We start from the raw sequence: 12,920 nt of genomic DNA on the forward strand, positions 1-12,920 counted from the left end.
AGCCAATCATTATTAGAATTTCAATTCTTTGCGTTTCAGTCGGCTTCATGTTGATAGATACAGAGACTTTTTGAATTTTCTATACTACAATGTTGAGGTAAATAGATTTTTAAAAAAGTTAAGAACTAAGTAGGTAAGACCTTTCATCACCAGTGACGGCTTCTACAAAATTTATTTCTGGGTGTCAATAAATACTTCATACTTTACTTAATACTTAGAAATCTATTGAAATTTCATCAATAATATTTGTGACAATTCTCAAATCAATTACTATACTTATAGATATGGCTGAATAAATATTTGTAAGACCTTCACACTCACGTAGATGGTACGGAAACCTATTCAAAAATAAAAATCGACGGTTTTCCAGAATTTTGCTTGAAGCCATCGGTTTACGAAATAACGTTTTTTTTTCTTTCTTTCAGACCATACCATGTCCATACGAGGTCTGGCTATTAAATGACGAGACCGCGCGCCTAGAGGGCTCCCTAGACGTGTGAGGTAAAAAAACGAGTGGTGCGAGGGTATCTAGAAAACACGTTTCCATCAATATTATATTATTTGTGCAGTAGCGATTTCAAACGAACGTGTTTTTGTCTCATGCCGAAAAACAGGAATTCTCCATCTTGTGTGCGTGTTTTTGAGTGGTGTAAGCGCTTTAGTGAGGACCGAGAGAGCACTGAACATTACCAGCCCCCCAGGTCGCCCCGTGACTGTTTCAACAGTGACCAAAATCAACCAAATTGTGCGTGCAGATCGTCGAATGATTATCCGGATGATTGTCGAAGCTGTAAAACCGATAAAAAAATTTTAGACGAGGAATTACACATGACAAATCTGTGCGAAGCTGGTGCCTCCTGACCAAAAGTTGATCCGTTAACGGGTCTGCTTGAAATATTTGCTTTGAAAGGGACCCGATTGGAGTCGATGGAAGCGGTAAAGCAAAAAACTGCAGATCTCCTGAAGGCCGTCACCAAAGAAGACTTCCAGCATTGCTTCGATCAATAAAAAAACGTGTAGTGAGGGGAGGGAGGTATATTGAAAGCGAGCATTCGAATGTAGAATAATTTTTATAATAAAACCCTTTTTCGTAACTAGTCTCGTTATTTAATAGCCAGGCCTCGTACACTTTTAACTAAGCGACAACCTTCAGAATAACCAATGAATAATGTTTTCTTCAGTTGCAGAGTATAATTGAAGTAATTCATCCCAGATTAACACTATGAACAAGTTTAACAAATTTTGTATTTTTGTTTTCGACGCGAATATCACAAAAGAGCAGCATGGCTATGAACAAATTCGAAAAAGTCTACGAGCTTTAATCAAAAAACAAATTTGTATAAACGACTACTCTTCGTATTGGCTTTATTGATGACCGAGCGATTATTCTTCTCAAATTGGAAACCGGTTGAAAAATTTATCGACAGTAATTAATAATGCTGGATGAAAATAGCTTTATGTCAATAAAATTAACTGGAATATGCTAATCTGGTGCTCAACAACCAACTAATTTGCTTATTTAGTAAGTAAATGTCGGAAATGAGATTAGTTATGTTCGTATATTTATTCAATTATGTTGAAGAAGATCGCAAAATATTGGAAAATTGAATAATTTAGCAACCGTTTTGTTCGCACTGGGAAACTAGTTCATCAGTTTTTTTCTCAGATTATTATCTAACTGCACTGTTATTGTGGTTCCAAAGCGCTTTTTGGAAACTATGACCTGTCTTCAGGTAGTTTACTTATGTGATCATTGCGAATTCTAACAGAAAATGGAATTCAGATTATAGTTTCCAAAATCGCGTTTAATTTTATGTGGAAATTTCAAAAACGTGATATACAAGAACTTTTGATATTCATTACTTTTTTGTGCGTTAATTCTCTGGTATTTATTTAGTTATATAATGAAACATGAAAAACAACTCTTTGAGTCCATAGAAATGTTAATACTCAAACGGATCTTGGGATAACAATACCAAACCGATAAAGGAGCAACAACATCAGGCGATCAAATGACGTAGGTGACATTGATGAATGGGTATCACAACGTAAGAAACGATGGAACCAAGATATAAGTGAAATGACCCTATAGACTTTTGAAAATGGCAAGGAATGAATCTGCAATTGGCACACGGGGTAAAGAACAACTGAAAAAGAGATGGAGTGGTAACCTAGAGCCAGGATGCGGAAGATATTGAAGAAGGAACAGGCGATAGATTTATTATGGAAAAAAGGGAAGATTGTATTAGTTTAATATGAACTAAGCTGAAAATCTAAACAGAAAATTTGTTTACTTCTTTGTCAGGCTGTCATCTGGTTACATAGTCAGTTTTCGGGATGTGCTTGGGACGAAACAACCATATACCATTTCTCACCGTCACTATACATATTTGAATCAAAAAGCGGTTCCTTATTGGGAAAGTGGCAATGAAACACCAAAGTGGACATTGATGGAATTATAATATAATAATTCTGTCAACGTCAATTTGAATATTGAATCTTGAAACCTATGAATTTTAAAATTTTTTACAAGAATAAGATTCAAAACCACTGAAAATCTTAATCAATTATTTCCCAAAGGATGAATACATAAGTATTCGAAAGCTCTGAAATATATTAAAGTCAGTCCACTTTGGTGTTTCATTGCCACGTTCCCAATAAGAAACCACTCATAATATAGCTGGCAAAGACTTCTTCACAATTCACATACAATTATTTGAAATTCTATACTTTCTGTTTTTGTTCTGTTATTTTGCTAAATTATCTTGATTTTAAGTCTCTTTTGATTGAAAATTAGTTTTAGAAACAGGTAAAATACTTATGTATGTTATATGTAATTAACTTATACCAAAGTGATCAGATTTTGAAAGTATCACGGGTATTGAGCAGATATTTAAACTCTTAGTTTTGATATAGACTAACTGTTGACCATTAACAATCATATATCAACAACCGACAAGGCAGTAAATTTGGACTGAGAATCGTAATTATAAACACAAATTTTTCAAAATGACTGAGTATGTCAAATATGACATTGCCATCTCAAAATTTGATATTTTTAATAGTGAACGTTTTCAGAAAGTGTTGTCAAATGAGTGTTATTTGAGTTGTTTACAGATACTTAGAACATTCATCTTGATCAAAAAATGAAATTACATCGCTAAATTATGAATATTTGTTTTGATTCGTCTATCTCGAAACTTAGCAGCAAAATTTGATGATGATATATAATTTCTTCCTAAGCATTTTATAAATTATCAATATTCTCATCAATTCAGTCAATGGTGATGATATGATAATATAAAATTATTCTGCTTTCATCCAAATTTTCAGCTCAAAGGAAAAATGAATAGACCGTGTAATAGACTGATTTCTTTCTTTGAGACTAGGAACTTTTTCTGAGAAAAATCATCGCTGGAGAATCGTAGAACGGTTGATATTAAATGTAGTTTATTGTCCTTCGTTTAAGTAGGTCATAGAAGTGCGGCTGCCATGGTAGTCTCGGTATTATAAATAAAGCCACACCGATAACGTCATATTTTACGCGATTGGAATATTTAAGTGGTTTGATAATGTTTTTGTCGATTTATTATACAATATAATATTAATCGTAACGGATTTTTTTATGTAATTGATAATCCTACCAATGAAGAATATTATCAAATCAGATAAGTACGGTGGACTTGAAGAATTCAAAGGAAAATTTTTTGTAATTCTTTTTGTATCATCCTACTTCCATTGATTTTTTTGATTTTAAACTAGCGATTCCAAAATTTCACAAAGAATGTGAAACTTGAACAATTGATATGGATAAAATAGTTTTATCTCTAAGATTGGGAAGGTCTTATCTGTTCTTATTGCCTGGTTAGAACCTTCATAGTACCCTTAGATAACCCAATCTCTCTCAAAAATAAGTGAATCCACCAAGCGTCACTAGCTTCCTCTTCCATTAGATCAAATCGGACCTGTCACTGTTGTGTCTGTGATCATAAATTATAGTTAAATACTGAATGACTCTATTGAATGATTGTACTGATTATATTGATTCTTGAAAAACGTGCGTGAATTTATATTATTTTTTGAAGTGGGTAATAAAATTGAGACAAACTATGCAATTGCACGCTATCCCCATGATCCCAAATAGGATAAAGATGGGAATTCATGAGAATATTAAATTATCATTGGTGTCTGAAGTTTTTAATTAATCCGATGTTATGAATTGCTTGAAAATCCACTGACGAAACAACAAAAAATGATAAAAAAGCACGTATGGGACCATTAATGCAAATAATGAGTTCAGAAATATGAAGTATTTCGTGGAAATCCGATAAAAAATTGAGCGAACTAAAATAAAATAGAATGAGAAAAAGCGAAATTGAAATTTAATTTCAGCCCAGCTTCTAATGTTTCGTTGATTTTTTACATTACATCTTTAAATTTTTAAATACTTACTTTGTATGAATAATAAAAAAACTAATTTAGCTCGAAAATATTTGGGAAATAATAATTTTTAATAGGCCCTTTTTTCTATAAAATTTAAAGAGTAGAACGTTTCTTAACATTGATTTCCTGGAAGACTTATTCCACACTTTATTGTGATCCTATCGATTTAAAAAGTATGTCATAAAGAAAAGTTACCTTTGTAACATGCCATTCAGCTTGTAACGCTTTTCTTCACTCTCAATATTTTCTGAAGAAAAAACAATAACACATGAGGAAATTCCTAAAAAACGAACGAGTAGGTAGAACAGATTCGGAGAAGCTTATGCTGTTCTATTCTATTCGTTCTGTAACTCAAATAAATAGGAAATACGAATCCACATTAAAATTATTATACACAATTTGCTTGAAGCTAAAGGAAATTAATAAAGATAACATGAAATTTGTGAGCATTATATATATAAAAAGCAACGTTAGAAACATTTACCAGCGAATATAAAGAATAATATGACCACAAATTTCAATAAAATTACTTCGATTTGAACACTTTTAGAGTGTAGATAGATAGAGGACGATTTAGCAATGAAACTGGAGTTTTCTCAAATTCTTCGAATGGAGTGGGAAATCGATAACAAATTCATTTCTTTAGAACCTTGAATGTTGAAATAAGTTAATCGGAAGTGGCTACTGTGCCACAATAAGTGAACAAAAGAATATTCAAAATGTATGCCGAATGGCAATTAAATATTTAATTTGCGCAACAAACAAACCAAATCCTGTTCAATGAGAATATTTTGGTAATCAATAATCAAATCAAGAACATATATTAACTGAAGTAAATCTTCTGAATTTTCATTAAATTTTGAACAGTTTTCTTTGACAAAACAAATATGAAATGAGAATATTCAGATTCGGGAAAATATTTCTGCAAATACGAAAAAGAGGTCTAACCAAAAACATTTCACAAGAAAACTAACAAAATATTTGTGAATTACATATATGTCCTTAAAAAGAATTTTATTTGTCATTCGTAATGGAAAACTAAATAGGTTTAGTTCAAATTTATCTTTTATTCTACTTTTGATAGTGGAACTAATGGAATAATGATGGATTATTAGTTCGGAAATGAAACATCACAAATCGAAAAATGCAATTATCTCATTTATCAAGAAGCAATAAAACCTGCTAAAAAGAAATTTATTTTAGACGTTAAGTCGATACAACTTTGATTCATACATATGATAATCCCTAGCTAAGATGAACAAGTAGAAATATTAAATGATAAAGTACTAACTTTCAAAAGACTATGTGTAAAATTTCATGACATTTAGATTAGCCATAAAAACGTGACAGTAATTGAAGTGAAGCTCTTTTTATTATTTTCAAAACAATGGATTCATAACAATTACGTGTGTTAGTTTATCATTGTTTCTTGATGAAAAAAATACTATGCAAGCTCAGCAATGGCTTCAAAAGTGTTATCCAAACTCCGCTATATCGAAAAGAACCATTTCTTATTGGTTTGCTGAATTTAAACGTGGTCGTAGAGACACCGGGAATGGTGAACGTTTTGGTCATCCAATTGAAGTTTTTACTCCCGAAAACATCAGAAAACGAATTATATCTAATCGTAAATTAAAATTGCGTGAGGTAGCTGAGGCCGTAAAGATATCAGAAGGCAATGTATACACAATTATGCATGAACATTTGACCATGAGAAAGCTTTTTTCAAAGTGGGTGGACAATGAATGAAACATGGATCCATGACTTCTCTCCGGAATCAAAACGATCATTATCTAAGTAGACTACAGCAGATGAACCACGTTCGAAGCGTCCAAAGGTATATCAGCAAGGTGTGAAGGTCATGGCTTCAGTATTTTGGCATGCGCATGAAATAGGGAGAGCGAATATGTTGAAGAAAAAACCACTTTTTCACCAAGATAATGTACTGATTCACAAATTGATGGCAACTATAGTTAAATAAAGCAAAGTACACTTCCTAATTCTGATTCCTGATTCCTAATCCACCGTATAGTTCAGATCTGGCCTCAGGTGACTACTGGCTATTCGCTGATCTCAAAAAAATACTAGCCGGTAAGAAATTTTGCTCAAATGAAGAAGTAATTCCTAAAACTGATGCTTATTTTGAGGCAAAAGACAAATACTTCTACAAGCATGGCAAGGAGAAGTGTTGGAATAATTATATTGCTTTTAAAGGAGATTACATTGATGAATAAAATCGATCTTAGTTAATCATACAACTCATTGAATGATAAGTTATTTACCTACTACTGCTTGGGATCTATTATTACTTATGTGAAATTTGAATGAACGAAGTAGATTGCTGTGTTTACCGACTATATCAAGTTTATCCAATAAAATTAAAGGATCAATTTGATCAGAAGCCCTACTGAACTCAATAAACATAGCATCTACCTGTAATCGATATATTCCAACAAATATAAATAAAAACGTTTGTTTTCTAGAATGATGAAATAGAACAAGAAAATAGTTTTTCAGTTATGTTTCACGAATACTATGAATTTTCTCCTAATGTAGCTACTCGAAATAGTTACAATCACTTGAAAGTTTCTGTGAAGATTTTGTGTCACAACTAATTGAATAGCACCAAATTAACATATTAAAAAATATATGAAAAGCTGATTTTCACAAATAATCAAATTTTTACCCGATTTCGACATATTACCACACTCAATATTTTTCTTGAATAACACTGGTCGTTTGAATGATACTTCAACAAAACTTACTCGGCATACGAAAATAACTGATAAGGAAAATTACAACCGGCAACCGCAATAGGTTGACTAATTTACTTTGATAATTTGTGAACCTTATCGTTTTTGAGTTCCTCTGTGACTTATTGCGGTCTTAATCTTGATTGCAGTTCATCAGCACTAAAAATTGAACTAAAACTTTTCAGAATACTATCTTTGAAGTGCAGTAGTTTCAGATTTCTAGGTGAAAAAACAGTCTCTTTCAAAGTATAGCTGTAAAAATTATCCACGTTCATGTGCAAGTTGGCAAGTTGGAATTTGGATTTTGATGAAAATTACAGGTCTGTCAAGACGGGAAAATTGTTTCTCGCTGTCTGTCAACTTTTTATCCATGTTTTTCCTAGAATCCACTCAATTTTAAGTTTTACGATTGAATTAGTTTATTACTTTGGCTACATTCAAAGACTTTTTCACATCGTTTCTTCACCAACATTTGATAAAACGTTATTCTCTCTCTTTTTTCCTTTCTTTTTGTCCTTTAAAACATATTTGTTTTATATGATATTTGCTTCACATACTGTTCAAATTTAGTATATACACGCAAGAGATAAACTTGGTGTTCTGCTAATTTCTCTTCCATAGTGAAAAAAATCGATCAAAATGTGTTTTAGTTTAATTTAATTTTTGCTTCCTAATCATTAATTTTTGTGGATAAAATGAAAAATAAAAGATAAGCAAGAACAAGGCTTCCGTATATGAAAAATCAATTTGAATTATGCTTAATCGTAATCTTCTTCAAACTGTTGGATAATGGTAAATAATTGAAACTTTCCTAACAACAAATTCTTGTTATTACAAAAATTGAGCTTTACTTTTGATTCTCTAGAAATCGTTCGACATTTTGAATGTGTATACCTTGAAGTAGATATTTTAGAAAATGAAAATTGATTTTATGTCAGGAAATTGGAAAAGTAAAACGAAATATGATCATAAAATTGCAAAAATACTGATGCGGACGATTTTATTGTTTGTTATTGTTGAATTTTGTATGCTAACTTCCCTTGAATAGAAAGAACAGAAAAAATTTTTGTCCAAAAATAAGAATTTAATGAGAAAATAATACTCGTATGTTACTGGATGTATCATTTTATAAATAATTTAACCTTTTCAAGAGTATAGTACAAATATACTTCCTATTATTAATTTTCTAGTTTATTATTATATTCCGACTTCAATTTTCAATACGAAATATTTTCATTTATTTTAAAACTAAAATCCTCCAATTGACATAAAATATTATTAATCTAAAAGTACAACATGCAATTCGATGTATGACTCAAATCCAAAAATAAAACACATCAAAACCAAATCTGATGGTAAGGTTAAAACTCATTAACCCTTCCCAAGGGTATCAATAAATTCAATGGAACATAAAACAAAATGATAGTGAAGAAAAATTTATACCTCGTGATTGATTTCGTATCCTAAATGACACACACTTAGAATTTATAGGTACACACTTCACTATTATAAAAAAACGGGACTGTTTTCGGTATTTTGTGGGTCTTAATAATCGGGACAGAGTATTGTGTCAAGCTAGCTACGGATCGATCAGCTGGGAAACTGTACAGTCCGCTATGAAAATTTTCAGACGTTTTCGATCGATACTGAATTTATATTGGTGGGTGGATATAAGATATTTTTCCGCGGGAAACTTCAATTGTATAATTCCATTTACCTATACTGGAAAAGCTGAATCTGTTCATAACAGATAATAATTGAGGGATCCCAAAACTAGAAAATTTGTAGCTACACACAAAGGAGAGAGACAAAAATCAAACTACATTAAAAAAGCGAGCTTAGTTTTCAGTAAAATTGTGAAAGGAAATAAATAAGTGAACGCAGTAAAGCAATTAACTGTTGTGCAACTACAAAACATGTGAAAAGTATTCAAAAAACTATAAGGAAATAAGTTGTTGCAATGTGATATTCCTACATGTTATTCAAATATTAACAAAAATATGTATTATGCAAAAAATTGTATATAACTTTGGTGGAATATATTAACCATGAATAGATAAAATTTGAAAATATCTTGGGACTATTTTTATACAAAGTATTTCAGAACTTGATGAACATTCAGGAGTGAGTAGACGACGTGAAAAGTTTCTCATTTGCAAAATCAGAACGCTATAAGGCAGAATTTTGGAATGCTCTTCCAAGTTCAAAGAAATATCCTCCATAGACTTCGAAGATGTCTGAACATTTATTATAGTTTTTTTTTGTTTCTATTTGATAAATTCTTGGCTAACTAAATTTTTCTACATTTCAATTTTTTCCTTTTGTAAGTAATACGATGTTCGACAGTATGCAGTTCAATAAGAAATGTTTGATTGTAATTTAATACCTAATGTGTATATTCTCAATGACTTATTACAATTTATGATAACTTTCTTCACAATGTCTCTTTGTGGCAAACGGTTTCCTTGACATATGCAATAATCTAAAAATCTACTTATCTCCTAAATCATCAATTTAATCGAGCTAAACTAAGAATACTTTTTTGTTAAAAAATCAATTGGAAAATTTATTTTTGCTGTCTTTAGATTGAACAGGTTGTCCCTTACGGGGATTACGGATTGTTAACCATTGGGCAAGAGCCGCTTCTGGCCTTCAGGTAGTAGTGTGGAATTATTTATTCATTAAAAAGAACTAATTGGACATACCCATCACCCTTTAAAAATTCATAATTTTCTAATGCATTATTTGGAAAATATACTTAAATATAAAGTGTGACGTAGCTTTCAAAGCCTATAACTCAGAAATGAGGGATCATATGAGAAATTTTTTTATGTCACAGCATTATTTCCCCGTTATCACAATCAATTAACTAGTCTTCCAATCTTCCAATCAAACAGCAAAGCTAGGAATGATCTTCAGAATTTTTCATCACAGGTTTTGGAGAATGAATGATAAAGTAGCCCAAACCAAATAATACTTGGAATCTATGCTAATATTTCATTATACTCATTAGCTTAGTCAATACTATGCAGAAAAGATCAAACATTTGGTTTCAATGTTGTTGAATGCAAATACTATTAATTGGAAATTGAAAGTAAAGCGCCCCAAACTATAATATTAAAATACAAAGATTCCAAGTTTTTTAATCATAAAACGTGAAAATTGAGCTTCCCACTTGCATATATTATTTATTTGTTATTTCAGTTGAATATCTCATTTTGTTTTAAATATTTCAACGATATCATAATATATTCAGTGACCCACAATTTTCGTAAAATATTTGTCCTCATTCGTAAGTTTCAAAATAATAACAAGTTTCCAAAATTACTTACGTTATTATGATACAATGTTTGAAGGGAATACACCATAATATTCACAACAAAAACAAACCCGAAATAGAAATTTGACAATACAGTTCGTTTCCAAGCGGGTAATTATGTATTCTAATCAAACTTTTGATTTCAGTGGCGTGCAAAGACTCAAATATTAGTAAATTGTATTTTCATTGAATGATTAATAATTGGAGGGAAATAATAGGAAATATCGATAATGAGTTTATTTTTAACAGTGATAAGCTTGGAAAAGCAGGAAATATGAGAATTTATAATATTAATTAACCCATTTAAGTATAGTTATTGTTTCAAAAACGAAAATAAATTTTTTGGTAAATATTATTCTTTCCGAATCTGTTTAGCTTTACTTAGAACTTCAAGATTGGAAGTCTAGAACGTAAAGTAATTCAAGACTCAATTAAATATGTATTCAAGCTCGTATTATGACAAATTTCATTACGCCTAGATGAATCCGTGCAGCATTTTTTGTTAGATCGTTTTAATCACAATCAAACTTGATAATGAACAATTTTAAAATAATATATTGATAATATGATGAAACATGCTTATTCATTGGAATGATGTAGACATGCCGTGGACGATATGAAGGTCTATTTATCACTGAAAGCAAATCCTCCGAATTTCGTTTGTCTTAATGATGTCGAAGAGTATACTATAAACGCGCATGGCGTCTGTAAGCGTCGATATATGCGTCGCAACGTATTTAGTATACGTAGCATCCTCTCTTAAAAATCAAACAACTCGTAAACGTTCAAGAAGTAGATTCCAGCATGACTTTGCTAAAAGTAAACAAGTGTGTCGATAATAAAATAAAAGAGGTCGCTAGTGATAAATTATAAGCATTACAGATCATCTACATTTAGATAGTTAAAGACAAAGTTATTTGATTAAGTTGACGTCCTCTGTGGGTGCGAAGCTCAACTACTAGTTTGATATATTACACAAAATTTCCGCACAAATTAAGATGGCGCTTCAGTAGCAAGGAAAAAGATTTTGAAATTCGCGTAAAGTGAAGTAGAAATATCATCAATATCTAGATTTAATGCTTACAAATAGAGCGAACAAGTCGAGTGTTTTTATTGAATATTGCAAACGTCCAATAAAACAAAGTCCCACTTTTGTATTGCTAATAGTCATTATGAAACAAATAGAAAAGTTATCACAAAAAAATGTGAATTATGAAGAGCAACTGTGTGAAAATTTTTTGGGAAAATAGTGATTTGGACTTTCAGAAATATTTACTAAATTAAATAAAGAGTAAATATATATTTGACTTGAATTAAATAAATATTCATTCTTTTATTATAATATAACTTTGTCAAAATTTATTTACAGATTTAAATTTTTGAAAAACGTATGTCCATGTCGTTATCATTACAAATATCAACGTGAGAAGTACCTTGCTTTATAATTACTTATTTGTGGAAATTCATTCAGATCTTAAATATCACGATTGTAAGCAAGCTCGAGGAGAGCTTCACTTACCAATGCTTATCTCAGTGGCTGTGGCATATTTCCCCAATAGAATATATGAGGTATAACCCTTATTTAACCATAGTGTTATTTTTAATCTTGTTGTTTCATAATCTTAGATTGTACATAATTTTCTGTGTCTTCCTTGGCCTGAAATAAATTCATGAGTTAGTACTGTCCAGATAGAAAGATGAAAGTTATACCTTAAGAAAACTACCTATGTATGGTTCTTCAATTAAAAATTTCATTACTTTTGTTAATTAGTTGAGGGTTCTTCCGATAAATAGCAATAGTTACATTTAAATGATCTTCACAACAACGCGAACATGATTTTGAAGATATTTCATCTCTTCTCATAAATTTAGTCAATTGCATTCTTGTTTTCGCATGTCTCGGATAAAACACTAATGAGTGTCCTTAAGAAGTTTTTACTTAAAGTCCGTGGCTTTTATCGATATTATAACCTAAAATCTGTATAAAGTTACTGCCATATTTGGAATAAACAAATACTGGACGGAGCAATTGACATCATACGAAGCTCTTGTTCAAAACAAGCCAAATTTGACCAATACTTTGAATATTTTTTTATTCAAGTTTGAACAAATCGATATTAAACAGTGTAATGATCATTCTTCAATTACTTTTGATAAGTATGTGACCAAGCATGCTACTATTTATTATTAATAATAGACAGCATACAAAAATGCTTTATTAGAACATATATTATCTTGCTCTACAGGCCATGTAGGCCTAGAGCAAGAATGGCAATATCACATAGTTATATATGTTATAAATCAAAGTCCTCTCTTTTGCATTTTTCACACAATATGTCTTCATTCCTTTCTGTTCACAGCTCTCTCCAATTCTGAACATTATTATTTTTTATGTCTTCCATTAC

At 30.9% G+C, this 12,920-nt stretch overlaps 1 protein-coding gene across 10 annotated transcripts in view; it reads right to left on the reverse strand.

Annotated features, from left to right (window-relative positions):
- The window catches only part of LOC130902401 (ras-related protein Rab-3), a 59,167-nt gene that overhangs the window by 20,812 nt on the left and 25,435 nt on the right, over window positions 1–12,920 (reverse strand). Inside the window, exons 1-2 of one of the 10 annotated variants that reach the window (XM_057814529.1) lie at window positions 12,226–12,493; window positions 12,035–12,172 (exon numbers count right to left, since the gene is read on the reverse strand). The exons of 4 other annotated variants lie outside the window; for them this stretch is intronic. Coding sequence is in view for 2 of the 6 variants with exons in the window: in XM_057814520.1 (XP_057670503.1) it covers window positions 7,130–7,142 (13 nt within the window). In the remaining 4 variants the exon portion in view is untranslated. Of the gene's footprint in view, window positions 1–7,129; window positions 7,201–8,639; window positions 8,815–12,034; window positions 12,173–12,225; window positions 12,494–12,920 lie in introns of those variants that run through there. 5 more of the 10 variants (XM_057814527.1, XM_057814525.1, XM_057814520.1 and 2 more) reach the window with 5 other exon arrangements.

This window comes from Diorhabda carinulata, chromosome X (assembly GCF_026250575.1).
Source record: "Diorhabda carinulata isolate Delta chromosome X, icDioCari1.1, whole genome shotgun sequence".
Taxonomy (NCBI): domain Eukaryota; kingdom Metazoa; phylum Arthropoda; class Insecta; order Coleoptera; family Chrysomelidae; genus Diorhabda; species Diorhabda carinulata.